The sequence below is a fragment of the Nothobranchius furzeri genome, chromosome 2 (assembly GCF_043380555.1).
Source record: "Nothobranchius furzeri strain GRZ-AD chromosome 2, NfurGRZ-RIMD1, whole genome shotgun sequence".
NCBI lineage: Eukaryota > Metazoa > Chordata > Actinopteri > Cyprinodontiformes > Nothobranchiidae > Nothobranchius > Nothobranchius furzeri.
The window spans coordinates 66222495-66244265 of record NC_091742.1 but is presented as its reverse complement, the minus strand read 5'-3'; the positions used below and the strand labels follow the sequence as shown (position 1 = coordinate 66244265).

At 44.0% G+C, this 21771-nt stretch overlaps 1 protein-coding gene across 1 annotated transcript in view; it reads left to right on the top strand.

Annotated features, from left to right (window-relative positions):
- LOC129157532 (uncharacterized) overlaps positions 1-21771 on the top strand; it is a 52371-nt gene that overhangs the window by 11190 nt on the left and 19410 nt on the right. The window contains exon 4 of the mRNA XM_070542157.1: positions 8727-9230. Within this exon, the coding sequence (XP_070398258.1) occupies positions 8727-9230 (504 nt within the window). The remainder of the gene's footprint in view (positions 1-8726; positions 9231-21771) is intronic.

The following is a 21771-nucleotide window of genomic DNA, read 5'->3' as shown; positions in this document are numbered from 1 at the left end:
GTGGAGACGGTCATAGTGGGAAGTTTCGGTAATGGAAACACACCAATTAGTGCCTGGCTGGCCTATAAAAGACACCTGTTCCTCCTTTTTTCTGTGAGGATGCCAGCTTGTCCTGTTACACTGCAGATAGCTCATCAGTACTTAATACAAGTTGTTTATTGTGTATCTACGTTGGTATTAGTTTGGGATGTTCTGATCATACCAGCAACACCTGTGTGAACCCTGTGTGCAGCACTTGGGGTTCTTCCCCATTTTCCTTCATTCTGTGCAGGACAGCAGCAAAAATTTAAAACAATATGTCTGCCTAACTTTAACTCCGTCTGCGAGAGTGATGTAAGATTTGAGTCCTGCAAAGAAAAGCTTCAGCTCCTGGGGAAGCTGATTACAGCTGGTTTAATATGACCTAAAGAACAAAGTTCATATTGTTTTTGTTAGCCCCGAGACTCTCTGCCTGTGTGTTGGGGTTTACCCCGGGGGACAAGAGGGTAGCTTCCTTGCGCCTTCGGGTCGGGGAACGGGTCCTGACTGTTGTTTGTGCTTATGGGCCAAATATCAGTTCAGAGTACCCACCCTTTTTGGAGTCCCTGGGACGAGTGCTAGATAGTGCTCCATCAGGGGACTCCATTGTCCTGCTGGGGGACTTCAATGCTCACGTGGGCAATGACAGCTTGACCTGGAGGGGTGTGATTGGGAGGAACGGCCCAGCTGATCAGAACTCGAGCGGTGTTTTGTTATTGGACTTCTGTGCAAGCCGCAGTTTGGCCATAACGAACACCATGTTCGAACATAAGGATGCCCACCGGTACACTTGGTACCAGGGCAGCCTAGGTCACAGGTCGATGATAGATTTTGTAGTCGTATCATCTGACCTGCGGCCGTATGTTTTGGACACCCGAGTGAAGAGAGGGGCGGAGCTGTCAACTGATCACCACCTGGTGGTGAGTTGGATCAGATGGCAAGGGAACATGCCGCGTAGACCTGGCAGACCCAAACGCATAGTGAGGGTCTGCTGGGAACGCCTGGCAGAAGAACCTGTCAAGACGGTCTTCAACTCCCACCTCCGGCAGAGCTTTGACCACGTCCCGAGAGCAGTGGGGGACATTGAATCCGAGTGGGCCTTGTTCCACTCTGCGATTGTCGAGGCGGCTGTTGCTAGCTGTGGTCGTAAGGTGGCCGGTGCCAGTCGTGGTGGCAACCCCCGTACCCGCTGGTGGACACCAGAGGTTCGGGGAGCCGTCAGGCTGAAGAAGGAGGCCTACAGGGCGTGGCTGGTCTGTGGGTCTCCGGAGGCAGCAGACAGGTACTGGATAGCCAAGCGGGGTGCAGCAGTGGCAGTTGCCGAGGCAAAATCTCGGGCGTGGGAGGAGTTTGGTGAGGCCATGGAGAAAGACTATCGATCGGCTCCAAAGAGGTTCTGGCAAACTGTCCGGCGCCTCAGGAGAGGAAGGCAGCAACTCGCTCACACTGTTTACAGTGGGGGTGGGGAGCTGCTGACGTCAACTGAGGCTATAGTCGGACGGTGGAAGGAATACTTTGAGGAGCTCCTCAATCCCACCAATGCGCATTCCGAGGAGGAACCAGAGCTGGGAGGCCTGGGGATGGACTGTCCGATCTCGGGGGCAGAAGTTGCTGAGGTAGTCAAACAACTACACAGCGGCGGAGCCCCGGGGGCGGATGAGGTTCGTCCTGGGTATCTCAAGGCTATGGATGTTGTAGGGCTGTCATGGTTGACACGTCTCTACAACATTGCGTGGTCATCGGGGGCAGTTCCTAGGGAGTGGCAGACCGGGGTGGTGGTCCCCATCTTTAAGAAGGGTGACCTGAGGGTGTGTTCCAACTATAGGGGGATCACACTCCTCAGCCTCCCTGGAAAGGTCTACTCCAAGGTACTGGAGAGGAGGGTCCGATCGATAGTTGAATCTCAGATAGAGGAGGAGCAATGTGGTTTTCGTCCTGGCCGTGGAACTGTGGACCAGCTCTATACCCTTGCAAGGGTGATGGAGGGGGCATGGGAGTTTGCCCAACCAATCCACATGTGCTTTGTGGATTTGGAGAAGGCTTATGACCGTGTCCCCAGGGGCACCCTGTGGGGGACGCTCCAGGAGTATGGGGTGGGTGGCTTTCTGTTAAGGGCCATTCAGTCCCTTTACCAGAGGAGCGTGAGTTTGGTCCGCATAGCCGGTAGTAAGTCGGACCTGTTCCCAGTGAGGGTTGGACTCCGCCAGGGCTGCCCTTTGTCACCGGTTCTGTTCATCACTTTTATGGACAGAATTTCTAGACGCAGCCGTGGTGTGGAGTGTGTCGAGTTTGGTGGCAGGAGAATCTCGTCTCTGCTTTTTGCGGATGATGTGGTCCTCCTAGCTTCATCCAGCTCTGACCTTCAGCTCTTGCTGGGTAGGTTTGCGGCCGAATGTGAAGCGGCTGGGATGAGGATCAGCACCTCCAAATCTGAGACCATGGTTCTCGACCGGAAAATGGTGGCTTGCCACCTCCGGGTCGGGGGAGAGGTCCTACCTCAAGTGGAGGAGTTTAAGTATCTCGGGGTCTTGTTCACGAGTGAGGGTAGGAGGGATCGGGAGATCGACAGGCGGATTGGTTCGGCGTCTGCAGTGATGCGGACGCTGAGCCGATCTGTCGTGGGGAAGAGGGAGCTGAGCCAGAAAGCCAGGCTCTCGATTTACTGGTCGATTTACGTCCCAATCCTCACCTATGGTCATGAGCTTTGGGTAATGACCGAAAGAACGAGATCGCGGATACAAGCGGCCGAAATGAGTTTCCTCCGTAGGGTGGCCGGGCTCAGCCTTAGAGATAGGGTGAGGAGCTCGGACATTCGGGAGGGACTCGGAGTAGAACCGCTGCTCCTCCGGATCGAAAGGAGCCAGTTGAGGTGGTTTGGGCATCTGGTCAGGATGCCTCCTGGACGCCTCCCCGGGGAGGTGTTTCGGGCATGTCCTGCCGGCAGAAGGCCCCCGGGTCGACCCAGGACACGTTGGAGAGGTTACATCTCCAATCTGGTCCGGGAACGCCTTGGGGTCCTGCCGGAGGAGCTGGTGGACAAGGCTGGGGAGAGGACGGCCTGGAGCTCCCTAGTTGGGATGCTGCCCCCGCGACCCGGACCCGGATAAGCGGAGGAAGACGAGACGAGACGAGACGAGACTAAAGAACAAAGTCTGGGTGGAGTGAGGTGAGTTTCCAGGGATCACTGCAGGGATAAACACCTCCCAGTCAGAGGCAGCTACGCTCACCAACACCCGTCTGTATGAGCATCAGAAGGCTCAGCTAAAAACTGGACCATATGGAAGTTCATGATGCTGGAAGAGCAGCCTTTCTCTCTCGTGGAAGAAGAATCAAGTTTATTTAAACAGCACGTGTCACAGACTGAGGTCACACAGGGAATTAAAATAAAACGCTGAACACTAAAGCTATAAAATAAGACAATGAGTAGAAAATAGCAGGCTCTGCCCACTGCTCAATCACCAAGTAACCAACTACAGGACATATAATAATAACAACTACAATAATCATAATAATAATAATAATAATAACAATTATATATGTATATACCGTAAATCCTCTAATACAGGCCTGTATTCAATAACGGCCGGGTATCATATTTTGGCCGGAGTCGGCGGAGGTGAATAATGGCCGGTATTTTATTGTGGCCGGGTGGAATGTGGTAACAAGCAAGTGGGGGGGGCGGTTGTGTCATCCGTCTCACTTTTGATTTGCCAGTGATAGACCGCGAGGGTAACTTTAACCATGCAGAGACGAAAAGGAGGCGAAAATTTGATATCAAGTTCAAAGAGAACGTGCTGATTATGCTGCAGAACACTGGGGAGCAATAGGGGTTGTATGAACTAGTCGACTTCACTATAGTGACTTTTTATGCCTGTCATCGACTAGTCGCTGTCACATGATAATGACCGGCAAGATGCAGCCCTCGGAAAAGACAGCAGCCTGCTGTCAGCAGGTGACAAGCTCCTGCGCGTCGGGAAGGGGGGGGGGGGGGGGGGATGCGCTGTGCCAGAGCGTCGGTATTGACACGCGATCGTTCATGTCGGCTCATTTCCTTTAATGTTTTCTGTCTTTTATTTGCGCTTGATGCGTTTCGCTGCTATGGAGCGGGGCACATCACCTTGTCCTCCGGTGACGCACTGATCACTGATGCGGCCGCCAAGCAGCGAGCACTCCGCTGTTTTTGCGGTCGGTAGATCTTTTAGAACTGCAGTTCAAAGGTAACTCATAAGGTGAATATATATGAACCCAGGTAGCAGTTTCTCTTTAGGATTGAGAGGAGATGCAGGAAGATAATAAACAGGCAGGACAGAAAAATAGTCAAATAAAAACAAGTTAGTTTTTGTACCTGGTGGTTGCAACAAACAGACACAATTGAAGGTAATCAGAAGTGAGGAACAGAAAATGAAATAATTATTTTAATGTTTAGAGCAGCAGGAACTCCCGAGAGGCTGCAGGCACAGCAGTGAGTTTGCGGCCGCTGCGCAGGGGGAGGGGGGAGAGGGCTGAAGCAGAAACTACCGTTGTTAAAAGAAATGTGTTTAACTTAGAAAATGTGGGCGCAATTTTAATTGTCAAAAACTCCAGCGAACCATTAGTTCATTTTGCTCAAATAGAAATAGAGGCCTGCCTCTAATTCTGGTCCTCCTTCCAATAAAGGCCTGGAGCTTGATGAGCTTGAGTCAAATACAGGCCCGGGCCTGTATTAGCGGATTTACGGTATGTCATATATTTATGTATATATATATATATATATATATATATATATATATATATATATATATATATATAATATATATGTTATATATATAATATATATTAAATGTTATATATATAAATAATAACAACAATAAATCTCCCAAAATGCTCATTTTGTAAGATTCCTTTACTTTGTAGTGCTATTAAGCCTGTTGAGACCTTAAAAGTTAAAGATTGTTACTGACAGTAACTACATCTAAGTGTTTATTCATTTTTCTTTTGACTGAAAAGTTGCCAATTTTATTTTGGAGACGTTTCTCCTCACATAAGCTTCAGATCTAAAGAATGGTTTGTGAGTAGGTGTTGCGCTGACCTTAGAGGTGTGGCTGCCCCTCTCTATTTTTCCTCATCCTTTCCCCACATGCTGACTCCGTTGCGCGTTGCCAGCGCGTGACCGCAGATGGAACCTGCGTGTGCTCCGGCGCGCCTCGCCAGGTGAGCAGAATTGAGGCAATTAAGAGCTTGTGCTCAGGGGAAATGAAATACAGCCAAAATCGCTGCAACAATCTTTTGCCCAGCACGCTGCAGACTGAGAGGAGTGCAGAGCGAACACAAATGGGTACACTGACGAGAAAGACTTTGATGTTGACGGGCTATCTGTAAGCTCTTGGATTCACGTCTTTATATGGACTCTTTATCCGTCTGGGTGTGAATGGAATTTACTGAGAGGAAGTCTGTTAACATCTTGAGTGCCAGAAATTACTGCATGAATAATAGTAAATTAAATTAAATCAAGTTAAGGCAGAAAACAGATGTATTTATGTATTTAATTATTTGTCTGGTAAAATCAGTCTTTGTTTCATCCTTGCTTCATTGTAGGGTTGTCACGGTGTGAAAATTTAACCTCATGGTTATTGTGACCAAAATTACCACGGTTTTCGGTATTATCGCGGTATTTTTTTAAACATGTTAAATTTTCATGAAACAAAATAAACCCTGTATATCAGGAAAATATTGTCCTCAGTTTGTGTCTAAATTTAGCCTACAATTTGTTATTTTGTAATTATGTTGTTTATTTGTTAACATTTTTCCCCTTTAGTTTTTAAAATACCAATATTTGCCCATAACTTCTTATTTTTTGTCTGTTTGATGTCATCATTTAAAAAATATTAGACCAGATGATACTCAGTACTCAAGTAGCCTTCTAATTAGATACTTTTTTTTACCCTTACTTGAGTAATAAACCCTATATCAGGAAAATATTTTCCTTGGTTTGTGTCCTTCCAGTGAGCTTTGCAGATGTGGGAAAATGTCATCCGGCAGTAATCATTGTTAAATTCATAATTATTCTCGGAGAGAGACCAACTCTTATCTGCCCCTAGGAGCCCCGTAATGCATAGCGTCATTTCAATATGGGGGTGTCCGCGACACGGTTTATATGCAGCTAGCGGCGCTGCGGCTGCTTTATATAGCGACTCGTTTAGGGCTGCAACTAACGATTATTTTCATAATCGATTAATCTGTCGATTAGTTTTTTCGATTAATCGATTAATCGGTTTGTTATTGTTAAGCTATTTAACCTATACACGTGATGAATACATTTCAGTTAAGAAAAAGAAAAACAGAATTGTGCAGTTGACTGCAATCTATTTTATTGCACACGAACACAGTCAGCAGTGTAAAATGAGCTTAACAGTGCAAAATATCAGTCCAGAATAATTTTTTGGCATCAAAATATAAGAGGTAAATTCCATAAAAAATAATGTAGAATCTAGAATAGAGTTTGTAAGTGGTATGCATTGCTGGGGGGTGAGTGTCTTGTTCCCCATGTAGTTGTCCATCATTGCTTGTTTTTTTCTGCATGAGAAACACAAATAGACTGAAATATGTACACATATAAAATAAAGCAGCACACACACTACAACACTAAATCAATATTATATTATTTGAATTAATTAACAATATACAGTGATCATTTATTTAGACAAAAATGCGTTGTGAGGCATTTTACAGTGTTAGATAGTAAAACAGCCTTTTAATAGTAAAAAAAATGACTTTCTGAATTTCTCCTGTATTCAAAAATTGAAAGCGTACAACTATGCCGCGTTATATTCACCTGGACACAGCTCGTCTGTATATTTTTCTCCGCGGAGTTGTCCTTTTTTGAATGAGGATCATAGTTATGGGTTTGTGCCGTTTTTCTCTTAACGAGAACATTCTCATAAACAGACGTGCTAAATTTGGCAAGCGCATGATTCACAACACGGAGGAGATTCACGATTGCATCTAGTCAATCAGAAGTAGAACACCGTAGACTGACGCGGCAAAAAAAAACATGTTTAACATTCACTATAACGAACTCAGCTAAAACACTAAGTCCCAAATTTGATCTGCGTGTAGTGATGGACCACTATTTTTAGCTTGTTTATTTTCTGTTACTTACCGAGCTGGCGTTTCCTCTGCTGCATTTGCCCCCACGTTTTCGTCTCAAATGTTCACTTAGGGACGTCGTGCTTCCGTGCCATGCTAGATGGTTTTTGCATATTTTGCAGGTCACCCATCTTTTCATCTAGAGTGAAGTGCTCCCATACTCGTGAGGTTTTTGTCCGGGGTTTCTTTTCAGTTTTGTCGCTTCTATTTTTCTTTCGTATTTCTTCTTGTTCCGCCATCTCTCACAGCAAGATGAGCGTCAGTAACGTGGTACGTCATGAAAACCGAAGGCACTCATTGGCTTGTTTCTTCTTCTACGGCTCCACTGGTAGATCAGTGGCTCATTACTGCCACACACTGGCGGCAAATTGAACAGATTTTAACCGATGTCAGATTGTGGTAAAAAATAGAATTTATGCGGTAAAATGTGATTATTAAACAACTAATCGATGACTAAAAAAGGTGTTAACTATTTTAATAATCGATTACAATCGATTAAATCGATTAGTTGTTTCAGCTCTAGACTCATTGCATTCTCCCTCAACCCAAATCCTCGGATCACGCATTTTAGCTAAAACGCTAACGTTAACTTGCCTTGCGTTGACTGTAGAGTTGTGGGTGATGGTCACGCAGATGTGTCATGAGATTTGAAGCGTTGCTGCCTTTCACAGACACTTTTTTCTGCACGTGCTGCAAACAGGATAGCCGTCTTCCATCAACTGTCTCTCGGCATTCTTCAAATATCCAAAAAATGCCCGTACTTCGGACTTTGTCTTCTTTGAGGGATAATAAATGTCCTGAGTGCTGCCGTCTCCTCCTTTGGCCATTATTTCAGCTTTAGCTTCAAGAAAGTTTTGGTTGTAAACATCAAAGTGCGCATGTGCCGCCGGCAACTTCAGCAGATGAGACGGTGGCTGGTAAGGGTCACCGCGCCTACACCGCAGCTACGGTAATCCACCGAGATAATATAGTTTTTTAAAAAACAAGACGGTTATTATTATTGTCAATTTTTTTACCTTGGGTTTACTGCTACACCAGTTACCGTGACAACCCTACTTCATTGTGAAGTTATTCATCTCTGAATTAGCAGCCAGTACTTGTAAAACAAGATTGAATAGTACTTGTCTAAAACTAAATGCCCAACTGAAGGTTACTAAAGATTCTGGTGTGTTTTCCTTGGTCTGGATTACCTGTAAGAGCATAGAATTTTATCTGCATGATTTAGTTACATGTTTATTTTTGTTATTTAAAGGTTTTTCACCTGACTGATTCCTGAACCCGGACTGATCTCAGTATTGGTCAAATAAATTGTTCTGAGTGAAATCCAAAGTCTGGTCTTTCCAAGTGTAGGCACTTCACAGTGGAAGAAAACACTTGACAGTAGGAGGCTTAGAAGTTATGGTCAGAAACAAACACGCTGATTGTGATGGAAGTTTTTATTGTTCCTAAAGTAGAAATATGTTTTCATCTAAATTAAGTTCATGTTCTTGTTCCTTTGTCCCACATCATGTAGCCAGTATCACTCATCATGTAAATATAAAGGTATGGTGGTCTGTAACATCATGTGTCTGTGTTTCCTACAGATGTTCAACAGCTGGTGCTGGTTAAAGAAGAAGATCCTGAAGAACAGAGTGCTGGTGCGGACCAGCAGGACCCAGAACACCTCCACATAAAGGAGGAACAGGAGGAGCTCTGGACCAGTCTGGAGGGAGAGCATCTCTGTTTGAAGGAGGAGACTGAAGCTGTCGGGTTTCCTGTTACTGCTGATTCTATAAAGAGTGAGGATGATGAAGAGAAACCTCTGGTCTCACAGCTTCATCAGCAGCAAATAGAAGACAGAGATGTTCCAACCAGCAGCTCAGCTGACCAGATGACAGCAGAAACTGGTGGAGGAGCTGGAACTAGCAGGAACCCAGATCTGAACCCTCATGAACAGACATCTGATTCTTCAGAGACTGAAGTTAGTGGAGATGATGATGATGACGATGATGATGATGTGAATCTGGACTCTGAGCTGTCAGACTCTGGGTCTGAAACTGGAGATGAAGATGATGACTGGAATGAGAGCAGGTCTTCTGAGTCAGAAGGTAAGTCTGTCAACAAGTTCTTAACAAGTGGTCTCTCCAGAGACACGTGAGGGAGACAAGTCATCCAGCAGTAAGGTCTTCAGGCTGTTTGGTTAATAAGAAATGTGTTAGAGTGAAGCAACATGTAGACTCGTTCAGGAAAGTCCAGAAGAAACCGAAATCATTTAGTCATGATGACTGTGGAAAAAGGTTTACTACAAATGTAAATAAACAAATCATATGAGAGTCCACACATAGCAGCTGCTGTTACAGAGTATGGGCCAGCCTCATCCCACCCATACTCTGCTTCTTGCCGGTAACAAGATGGCGCCTGTGTTTGGAATAGCCACAGGTCCGTTTCCACATTCCCGCCTTGCCACGGGGCAGCGCTGTGTCTCCGTCCTTGTTTCCTCGGGTCTGTTTATCCTGGTTCTTCAGTGGTTTCCCTTCCTGTTCCCTCCATGAGTGGACTTTACACACCGTGGATCTGACCTACTAACTCCAGCTGTTTCTGCTTCTGGCAGGATCATGGTGTAGTTACCCAGGGAGTCCAGTTGCTGCAGGATGAAGTGTAGAGCCATGCTGATAGTGTAACGTGATGGAAGTGGTTACTTTTACTGAATAATCAATAAGATGTGATATTCCATATAATTATAAATTATCAATCTTATTGGTCTTTGAATATTTGATTTAATACAACCTTAGGAACACACACTTCATATTAATTCAGACAGATTCAAGAATACAGTTCATTAAAATAAGTTTAATTCTATATTTCTAAACTAATGATTACATGACTGTTAGGGATTCTATCAATAACCCAATACCTGCAGCTGGAGAGAGAGGAGAAACAATAAGCAGACAAGTCACCAAATTGCAATCAGGGGCAGAAGCTCAAGGCAACTGCCCAGAGGTTCTGCTCTCAGAGTTTATTTATAACAAAGATAAGACAGTCTGTGAGAGAGACTGTGTGCGTGTGTGTGTGTGTGTGCGTACGTGCGTGTGTGTGTGTGTGTGTGTGTGTGTGTGTTAGGGTTGTCACGATACTAAAATTTCAAACTCGATTCGATACTGGGGGGAAAAAAACTCGATACTCGATTTCGATACTATTTAAATACACCAATTTATAGAACAAGTTAATTAAAAAAATAACATTCCTCAATTTACATTGCAAAAATTAAATTTAAGAATTAAGTGTATAAACTAAAGTGCTTAAACCTTTCAAGTAACAGCATTATTTTAAAAGTGCATACAAAAACTGACGAAAGTTAACATGAATTGTCTCAAATTAAATGTTTCATAACATCTTTTTTCAATATGAAAATAAATCAACTAAAAATGGAAAAAAAGCATATTTAAACAACACTGTCAGTCAAACTTGTGCATTTAGAAAACACAAAATACTTAAAGTATAACCAATGAGGTCTTGAACACTCGATATGAATACCATAACATAAAATGGTAACAATAACATATGTAAATGACACCGTCAGTCATCAAATGTGCATTCAGACAGTACATACGTAAAACAGTTGAACAGTTAAAACTTTATTAACTCTATACTATAGTTAAGCTTAAATCAGGATAGAGGTAAAGAGCAAGACCTCTACTCTTTGTCTAATGTGTCACCTTTTCCTGGATTTGCTTTGCCATATGGATATTTTTTGCAGTAAACACCAACATATCAATGTGCTCCTCTGTCAGTCTTGCCCTTCTTGGGGAGCAAATGAGCCCTGATGTACTGAAGATGCGCTCTGAGGCACAACTTGAGGCAGCTATACAAAGATATTTTTTGGCCAACAAGGCCAGGTGAGGAAAGGTAGTGTGATTGGCTTTCCACCATGTTAGTGGATCATGCTATGCCTGTACTTCTGGCATGGTTTGGTACAAAGTCAGCTCATTTTTCAGTTTGTACTCTGGCTTGTCACGATCTGCAGAAGTGATTTCAACTTCATGAGGTGCATCAGGGTGTTTCTTTCTCTCCCCTTGAATGTCAGACAACAATCCCTTCAAGTCAGTTTTAGATTTTTTTTGCTGGCCAAGTCTCACTTGGAGAAGCTACATTTTGAATATTTGGAATGCTTCTTAAGCTATCACAGAGGTGCTCCTTTACCTCATCTTTCAGTGTTGTGAAATTTAGCTTAAAACGTGGGTCAAGAAAGGTCGCAATGTTTAATAGCAACTGTAAGCGCCCATCCTGGCATCGAGTTTATAGATCTTTGGCTATCAGTTCATTCATTTGCCTTTTCAGGTGAGAGTCATCATCTTCTACAGTTAAAACTGAGAAAATCTTCTAGCAGAGAGGCAGCACAGAGGAAAGAGTGGTATGCTTTTCTCCACTGAAAGCATCAGTGAATGAGCTTAACGGGCCCAGCACTTCTTGTACAGTCTCTAAAGTTGTAATGTCTGTATCTTTAGGCATGAGGTGCCACTTTTTTCTGTTCTCTGCTAGAACCGCACACACAGCTTGTTGCTGCTCCAAAAATCGGTCCACCATTTCAAAGGATGAGCCCCAGCGTGTTGGCTCATCATGAATGAGACTGTGTTCAACTAACTGCAGCTCTTTTTGTTTGCTCTTAAGTAGTCTAACCATCTTTGGTGACCTGCTGAAGGCTGACACTGTTTTTCTAAGTCTGGATAATGTCGATGAGACCTTGTCTACCTCTAGACTTTTGCTGACTGCCAAATCCAGGTTGTGGCCAAAGCAAGGGACCCATAAAAAGTCCTGCTCAAAAGCCTTTTAATTATTGTAGGCGTTGTCAATTGTAAGGTCTGCCATTAGGTTAAAGTCCAGTTTCCAGGTATCCTGGATGACCTCCTCAAATGCCTCCCTGATGTTTTCACCTGTGTGGTCAGAGTGAATTCCAACACAACCCAAACACCAGCGCCTCATCTCCCAAGAATCTGTAATGGATTGAATAGTCACAGCCATAAACGACTCTGATGCCCTCCTGGTCCAGAGGTCGGTGGTGCATGAGTAAAATAGTTTACCCTCAAACTGATTCAGTATAACACCTTTGTTACTGTTGTACAGAGCAGGGATTTCACTGTACATGAAAAAATTGCGGGATGGAATGCTATACCTGGGATTAAGGTGCGTAACAAGCTGTTGGAAGCCAGGCTTCTCAACTGAATAAATGGGCACTTGATCCATACAAATATATTCAGCAACAAGTCTGTTCAGTTTTAGAGTCTCTGGGGACTTAGGTCCATATTTTCGTTGCTGATCAAATAGTGCAGGCAATGTCGGCTGGAATGGCTTGGTTGTGGACGTCAACTGTTTCTCTGCATCAGCCTGAGCCTGGTTGTAGAAATGAAACAAAAACAATTTGAATGCATATCGAGTCAAATGTCAATAAAAAAAAGTTCTTTCTGCAGTCTGCACCAACAAAGTTGAGCTCAGCTGTAGTTTAACTTAAAAAAGAAGCAGCAATTTTCACGCTTTCTGGTCTACAACGGCAGTCACTTAGACATGCCACCGCAAATATCAACATGGATCACATTTGTGTGTTTCCAATTTTAGCATTTTCCAATAAATCCATAGCTGACCATCATTAAGCACCAAGTGGGGATTGTGCTCAGATTAAAACTAAAATGGCATGAGAACCCACATTTTCCATTCAGTCTGTAAATCCCTTCAAAAGTTAAAATTAAATGCCACAAAATTCCTCAATTATTTATCAGTGTTTTTGAATTAATTGCTATTTTCCGTCTATTTTAATTTTATGAATTATGTTGTGTTCTTTGTTTATATTTGCAGAGTGATGTCTTGGTGCTTAAACTCAGTTTAAGTTGCATTTTTGTCATAAGCTGTAATGCCATATGTTTTGTTCTGTACTTTTGAATAACTCTGTTGGCCAATAAAGGGAGAAAACGAATGTCTCCACGGTAGGTACATCTAATCTTAATGAAAACAGATTGGCGCACGGCAGTGACGTCATTAAAAGCGCCGGTTAGATTAGCCGCGGCTAGTCTATTTACGCCTAGAAATCCCAGACCCGCTCCAAACGAACAGGGGAATCACGTTAATGATTCCTAACAAAACCTTTCGACATTGAGATGTTTTGGTGCAGATAATGTCTTATTTCGAGGCTGCACCATGGGTGCCCGTCCGCACCCGTTATATGGATATACACTGACGGCGATTCACCAATGGATCTAAATACCCCGGGGAATCCAATTAGCACCAAAGTTGTCAGCGTGAGTAAACAAACGTACTGCATGCTAGAAATTAAGTCCGGGTTGCAATAAACGGGAGTTTTCCTTTAATCATATAAGCGTGAATATACAACTACGTGTCGGACTTGGTATGCTAGCTTAGCTAATACTAATACGTGAGCTCAAATTTGTTGGTGCAATTAGACACATTCTTACTAGATTTAATAAATTTTAGACACCTGTTTCATTTCGTCATGCAGTTTGGGGTGTCGGTCTCTCAGATGCTTGGCCAAATTTGTTGTGCTGCTGGACTTCGTATCGATCTCTTTGTAGCACTCCTTGCAAACGGGTCTGTCATGGTCTGTTGCTTTCCCCGACTCATCAGCCTTGTATCCAAAGTGTTTCCACACTGCACTTTTGCTCTTTGTGTTGTTGACTAAGTTGGGCTGTGAAGCGCCTCCCGAATTCACTGTTGCCATTGTTCACAAAACTTGGATCGGAGACAACTCGCGCGGGAAACTGCAGTGTAGTCATGCGGCGTCTTCTTCTGTTTGTCCGGGAGGCGGAGGCTGCTTTAGGGCATCTGGCTGTCGTGCGTGTCGGTTTACTTGAAGAAGGCTGTGAGACTCCATAATATCGATACCACAGGGATGGAATATCTAATTTGGATACCACTTTTAATATCGATATATATCTAGGTATCGATTTTTTTGACAACACTAGTGTGTGTGTGTGTGTGTGTGTGTGTGTGTGTGTGTGTGTGTGTGTGTGTGTGTGTGTGTGTGTGTGTGTGTGTGTGTGTGAGGGAAGTTACTAGGTAACAAGAATGTGTGTGTGTGTCTGAGTGTGTGGGAATGCTTTCAGGCATAGAATAATACATTCAGTTAATAATAAACATAACATTTCCATGACATAATCCCTCCTGTTTATCCGAATAGGATAACTAAACAAAAAGAAAACAACAACACAAAAAACAAATTAAGTAAACAACAAATAAAATAATAAAACTTGATAAGGCAAACACAGCTGACAATAACATCAAACAGCAGTTTACAGAGATACAAGTGAGATAATGGAAATCAGTTAAATCAACACCATCATAAACTAAAGAAGAGCTATTTCATACATCTTGATGTGAATTTACTGTGATGCAACAATTCTACAATTTATAGCAGCTCCCATAAAGAGATTGGGAAGGATTAGCAAAACCATATAATATACAGAAAACAAGCCAAGCGGGGTGCAGCAGTGGCAGTTGCCGAGGCAAAATCTCGGGTGTGGGAGGAGTTTGGTGAGGCCATGGACAAAGACTATCGATCAGTTCCAAAGAGGTTCTGGCAAACTGTCCGGCGCCTCAGGAGAGGAAGGCAGCAACTCGCTCACACTGTTTACAGTGGGGGTGTGGAGCTGCTGATGTCAACCTGGGGCTATAGTCAGACGGTGGAAGGAATACTTTGAGGAGCTCCTCAATCCCACCTACGTGCATTCCGAAGAGGAACCAGAGCCGGGAGACCTGGGGATGGACTGTCCCATCTCGGGGGCAGAAGTTGCTGAGGTAGTCAAACAACTACACAGCGGCGGAGCCCCGGGGGCAGATGAGATTCATCCTGGGTATCTCAAGGCTATGGATGTTGTAGGGCTGTCGTGGTTGACACATCTCTGCAAAATTGCGTGGTCATCGGGGGCAGTTCCTGTGGAGTGGCAGACCGGGGTGGTGGTCCCCATCTTTAAGAAGGGTGACCTGAGGGTGTGTTCCAACTATAGGGGGATCACACTCCTCAGCCTCCCTGGAAAGGTCTACTCCAAGGTACTGGAGAGGAGGGTCCGATCGATAGTTGAATCTCAGATTGAGGAGGAGCAATGTGGTTTTTGTCCTGGCCGTGGAACTGTGGACCAGCTCTATACCCTTGCAAGGGTGATGAAGGGGGCATGGGAGTGTGCCCAACCAATCCATGTGTTTTGTGGATTTGGAGAAGGCTTACGACCGTGTCCCCAGGGGCACCCTGTGGGGGACACTCCAGGAGTATGGGGTGGGTGGCTTTCTGTTGAGGGCCATTCAGTCCCTTTACCAGAGGAGCGTGAGTTTGGTCCGCATAGCCGGTAGTAAGTCGGACCTAGGGCTGGGCGATATGGCAAAAATAGAATATCACGATTTTTCCAATATTTTATCACGATTTCGATTTCATCACTATTTTTTATCCATGAATAGCATAACTTCAATTGCGTATTAAAGAAGAGAAACATTGAATAAATAAACATTTATTCATATTAGGGATAATCAACTCAGTGCTAACACACTTATATTTTAAACTCACACCAGAGATGATAAAAGCCCTGAGAGAAACAATTACAAAAATCAGTTTTTCTCATTTTTCAAGTAACTTAACATAAATTAAAATCGTAAACATATTTAAAGTGCAAACATGTCAATTGGAAACGTATTGTGCAAACATTAACTTGTTCAAAATACTATGTAGCTCCCAGTTGCTCATATAGTGGATAGTTAAGCTCAAATACGGCTCTGATGTGCGGCTGGACCAGAGATCGCTTGTGGTAGCAAAAAACTGCGCATTCTTAATATTTTCTGCAACAAGTCTCTAAATAAAGTAAAATTTTCCAGTGCAGATTGGAGACAACCCATAGAAGCACTGATTTTATCTCATTTCAGAAAAAAATAGAACAGGTTAGATGCACCTAATAAATAAAATTACTAACAAACTCAGGAATCTTTCTTTGCTTCACTGTTCTGGTGATGAAAATATCACTAATGCGGATCAAAGGTGATACACCTTTGGAGTTGAGAGAGATGGCGCTTGCGCACGGTCACGCTGCGAGCTGCTCGTCCTCTTTACGCACTGATGCCTTGCATTTTATCGGTTTTTATTGGCGTTTTATTGGCTTTTATGCACTTTTCTTGTCGCTGATCCCTTTTTTGAATGGTGTGGATCCTCTGCTGACACATGATCGAGCTGCGCTGCTGAGGCTTCGTCCTTCCGTTGATGTCGCCGGCAGCGCGCGCTGGGAACCGGGCTGTGCGAGCTATGAACCTCACGGACGATGCTGCTGGTTGAACTGCCCGTGTGCTCTCTCCACCCAAGCCGTGATGTGTCGGCCCTCTGTCCGCCCCAGCTCGAGAAGGAAGCATCGGAGAAGACGAGGAAAGAGAGGTAGCCGGTGCGTGAGACGTCGGCCTGGATCCCTGAACAAGCGGCTGGCCCGATCCGGCCCAGCTTCTGACCCGATGGTTCCGAGATGTCTCCTGGATTACTCGGCGCCCTGCTCAGGGAACTCGGCCGGCTCTGATGGTGTATCGGCACCGCGCCACGGCCGATCAGCTCGAAGATCACGCCAGACTGGGGTTTGTTGGGAGAATCTGCGCTCGGTTACGGGTACAGAGTTAGAGGGGACTGGGTCCGTGCGCGATCTCTGTGCTGCAGCCCCGCTGCAGACCCGGTTTGGTTTGGTCAATGCCAGGTCTGTGCTGAACAAAACTTTTATTCTTCGTGACTTTTTTATTCAGCATGACCTGGGTTTTCTCTGCATCTGTGAGTCCTGGATCCCGTTTGGCGACACAAGTTCCCTACTCGAGCTCATACCACCTGGCTGCTCGTGTTTTAATATCCCCAGGTCACGGGGCAGAGGTGGAGGGCTGGTTGTTGTTTTTAAATCCAGCTTTCCTTGTAAACAGCTTACACCCACCATGTCATTTTCTTCCTTTGAACTGTGCTTATTTGAACTGTGCATCTCCCCCCGCCTGCTCGTTGTGCTGATTTATCGGCCTCCAAAGACTGACTCTAACTTCCTTAATGATTTCTGTGATCTTGTGGCAGACTGCATCCTAAAATATGATTATGTCCTATTTTTTGGTGATTTTAACATCCATATCTGCTGTCCTGATAATGTGCTTGCTAAAGGTTTTTTTAATTTGCTAGAGTCATTCAATCTAACTCAATGGGTATCATCCCCAACTCATGCCAGGGGTCACACCCTGGACCTGGTTATCTCTTATGGTCTACCCATCATGAACCTTGTGACTTTGCCTCCTGTGTTCTCTGACCACTCTCCAATACTCTGTGATGTTACGTTGCCATGTCCTGTCCCTGTGTGCGAAGCTCCCGCTACTAGGTTCAGAGCCCTGGATGCAGAAACTATTTCAAAGTTTGTGGACTGTATGTCCGTAAGGTTAGAGACCTTTAACCCAGATCCATCTAACGTTGATCACTATTCACAACACTTTGATGTACTTTGTAATCAGGTCCTGGACATGGTTGCCCCTCTCAAGCTTTGCAAGTCTCGGCCTAGGAGGGAGCCTTGGCTCTCTGATGTCACACGGGCTTGTAGGCGGGCGTGTAGATCCTCTGAGAGAAAGTGGAAAAAGGATGGCCTACAGGTCTCGCGTGAGTTGTTCAGAGCATCTCTGGTTGCTTATCAGGATGCTGTGAGGGCCGCCAGAATGGCCTATTTTGCAGACATCATTGAGACAAACTCCAATAATCCTAAGATTCTCTTCAAAACGCTAAACTCAGTTCTGGTGTATCAGGAGCCTAGCACCATGTCTCCTACAGCTGCTGGAAACTCTGAAGCTTTTCACAAATTCTTTGTTGATAAAGTGTCGGGCATTAGAGCAGCTATTTCTGGTAACTCTGTTGACCCTGTTCCAGTTCATCCATTACCACCCACCCTGAGCTCCCTCAATACAGTTTCATACTCTGAGCTGAGTAAGCTAGTTGCGAGGCAGAAGCCATCTGGCTCTCCACTTGATGTTCTACCGCCTCATCTCTGGAAGGCTGCCTTTCCGTGCCTTGGCCCATCACTTGGTCAGATTATCAATGGGAGCCTCAGCACAGGTGTGGACGCAGCTGCTTTGAAAGCAGCAGTTATTCGGCCGACCCTGAAGAAACCTGGTGCTGATGTCTCTGTGATCGAAAATTACAGGCCTATCTCTACCCTGCCCTTTACATCTAAACTGCTTGAGAAAGTCGTTTATCAGCAGCTGGTCTCACATTTAGCTGACTTTGATCTGTTTGAGGTTTTCCAATCAGGGTTCAGGTCTGGCCATAGCACAGAGTCTGCTCTACTGAGGGTCCTAAATGACATCTATCTATCACTAGATCACGGAACATCTGTGCTGCTTCTGTTATTAGACCTGACAGCAGCCTTCGACACAGTTGACCACGCGATTCTACTCGATCGCTTGGAACGATGGGTTGGGATCAAAGGGTCAGCTCTGGACTGGTTTAGATCGTATCTCCAAAACAGGACATTCTGTGTTAAACTGGGTGATGTTTTTTCTTCTTGGGAGGGGCTCCGGTGGGGGGTCCCGCAGGGGTCGATCCTTGGTCCACTTTTGTTTGCCATTTATCTGCTACCTCTGGGGTCAATCTTTCGTAAACATGGCCTATCATTCCATCTGTATGCTGACGATTGCCAGATTTACTCTCCATTGTGTCAGGAGAAAGGTCACTCTATTCAGTCCTTTGTCTCCTGTGTTAATGAGGTGAAGTCTTGGCTAATGTCCAACTATCTACATCTGAATGAGGGAAAGACAGAGCTCATTGTTTTTCACCCCAACAGCAGGAATGTGGATCGTTATGCTGATCTTGGCCCTCTTTCTCCATACTCAAAACCAGTTGTTACCAGTTTGGGGTGAAACTTGTTGTAGGACTTAAATTTGATGCTCACATCAATTCTGTGATCCGGTCCAGTTTCTTTCACCTGAGATGCCTTGCTAAAATCAAGCATATGCTGTCGAGAGCCCACCTGGAGCGGGTACTGCATGCCTTTGTAATTTCTCGGCTTGACTACTGCAACTCTCTCTACGCAGAGTTGTGTCAGTCAACACTGCGTCGCCTACAGGTTGTGCAGAACAGAGCTGCAAGGTTCCTGACTGGGACCAGGAAACGGGACCACATCAGTCCAGTTCTGGCCTCCCTGCACTGGCTTCCGATTTCCTATCGCTCACAATTCAAAATACTCGTCTTTGTTTATCATTTCTTCCAGGGTGGTGCTCCCCCCTATCTGGCCACACTCCTGAACAGACATTCCCCATCACGCGCTCTGCGCTCCTCTGACCAAGGCCTGCTCGCTGTCCCTCGGTCTAGGTGTCGTACCCGTGGGGACCGGGCTTTCTCAGTCCTAGCACCGTTACTCTGGAACCAGTTGCCACCCTCAGTTAGGCTGTCCCCTTCTCTGCCAGTCTTTAAGAATCACCTAAAAACACACCTCCTCCGCTTGGCGTTTCCAGAACATGTTTGATTATGGCCCTCTATTATGTTGAATCCATTTCACAGTTTTCATTGGTACACTCAATCCATCCACTCAATCCAATTGTGTTTCACACATTTGTATTTTACCGGAATGTTTCGTCTATCTTGTTATTTCCATTTTGTATTTTGTAATTTGTATTTTGTAATTTGAATTTCTTTTATTGTTGATTTATTCAGTATAATTACTTACAACTGTACCATGTTCAGCGCTTTGGGCTTCCTGACAGGGTTGCGGAAGGCGCTTTATAAATAAAGCTTTGATTGATTGATTGATTGATTGATTGATTATTGGGTTAGAGAGCACATTGACCCTAGATACGATTCCATGGCCTTCACCGGTCACAGTCCCGCCCAGGCTGGGATAGGGAGAAAGAGTTTCCATGGCGACAGCAGCATTCAACATTTCTTCTGAGGGGAGTTTACACTTCAGCCTCAAGGGGCAGTCCTCCAATTTAACGGTGGGCTCTGCTCTGTACCTGTGTATGGCAGGTTGGACCTCTTCATCTTCTGATTCTGTGAGCGACACTGTTCATGTGTTCATACGTATGTGAGCGACACAGTTCATGTGTTCAGTCGAATTGCGGCAACAATGTTTTGTGCACTGTCAATTCCAATAGTTGTTGTTTTCCCCTCTATGTCACACTTACGTGCCACAGACAGGAACTGTTCTTTACAAGCATCCGCAAAATGACGCTCCTCGGTTTTAAATATAGTCAGCGCAAAAGACTTCAGTTCCCATGCGTCACTGATGTAATGTGCTATTACTCCGAGGTCATTGTTGTTACTCACGGATGTCCAATCGTCTCCTGTCAGGGCGATATGATTTACTTGAGCCAAGACCTCTTTCCTTTTTTCTTTTTCGTTTTCATAGAGCTCGTGGATTTTCGTCATAACTGTGACTCTTGACGGTGGATTATAGGATGAGTTTTGAGACGCAACTTGCAAAACGTCCACGAAGCCCGGGTCTTCCACAATGCTAATGGGTCTACAATCCTTTGCAATCCATTTTGCTATTGTGTTGGTGAACTTATCTGAGGTTGATTTTGTTAATGGCCTGGGAAAATCCAGCGTAGTCTGGCGCGAACCACTTGCAGCACCTGACAGTCCACCAGCAAACGCATATTTGGCGTTGACATGGTACCTCAATCTTCAACAGCTCCAGTGAAATTGAAACTCCTTATTACAAATCTGGCAACAAACCTTGAACTTGTTAACTGTACCATCATTATTCCTTATATCTGAATCCATCAAAAGGCCCACGTTGCTCCATCTTGCCTTAACTCCCCAAAGTTGCTCCATCTTGCCTTAACTCCACAAACACTTTCCTAACAAATGATTCTTCACACTGTGCATGCGTCGAATGCGTTAAAAAATTGACATAAGTAACGACCAAAAACTAATTAATGTTGTTAACATGTTATTTTTTACAGCCCTAATATATATATATATATATATATATATATATATATATATATATATATATATATATATATATATATATATATATATATATATATATATATATATATATATATATATATATATATATATATATTAAACTACACACTGGAATAAACTCTGTTGCTATTCAGTTGGAGATTCCGAAAAATGACCGATCAGATTAACCTATGAGGCTTGGATCATGTATAAATATCCTGGATACTTATATATCGATCTAAGTTCATACACTAACCTGTTTGGTCTAATTTTAATCCAAAGATTAACATTTAATTTAAATAGTTAAATTTAATAGCAAAAGTTATTTTGAATCAGAAGCTAGGAATCTTTGCTTTCAAATAACAAGAAATATTGTACATTTTCTGTGTTTCGTTTCAATAATGAGGCAAGTTTAAAAATGAAGAAATTGTATTACTAAAAATTTTAAAGTTATAGATTTGAAATGACAATTATAAACGACATTTCATGGATGACAATTTAATGACAATTTTTAAGAGCTTTGATATTAAACTTGTTTTAAAGGCAAACCTGTGGCTGGATGGAAACTAAATTGAGAATACAAGTTTGGATGCGTGAATGGAATTATCAGGCGGTTTCTTTCAGAGAGTGAAGCATTCTAGATGGAAATCAGAATCAGAATCAGAATGAATTTTATTGCCAACGCTCCAGATTAGAGCATA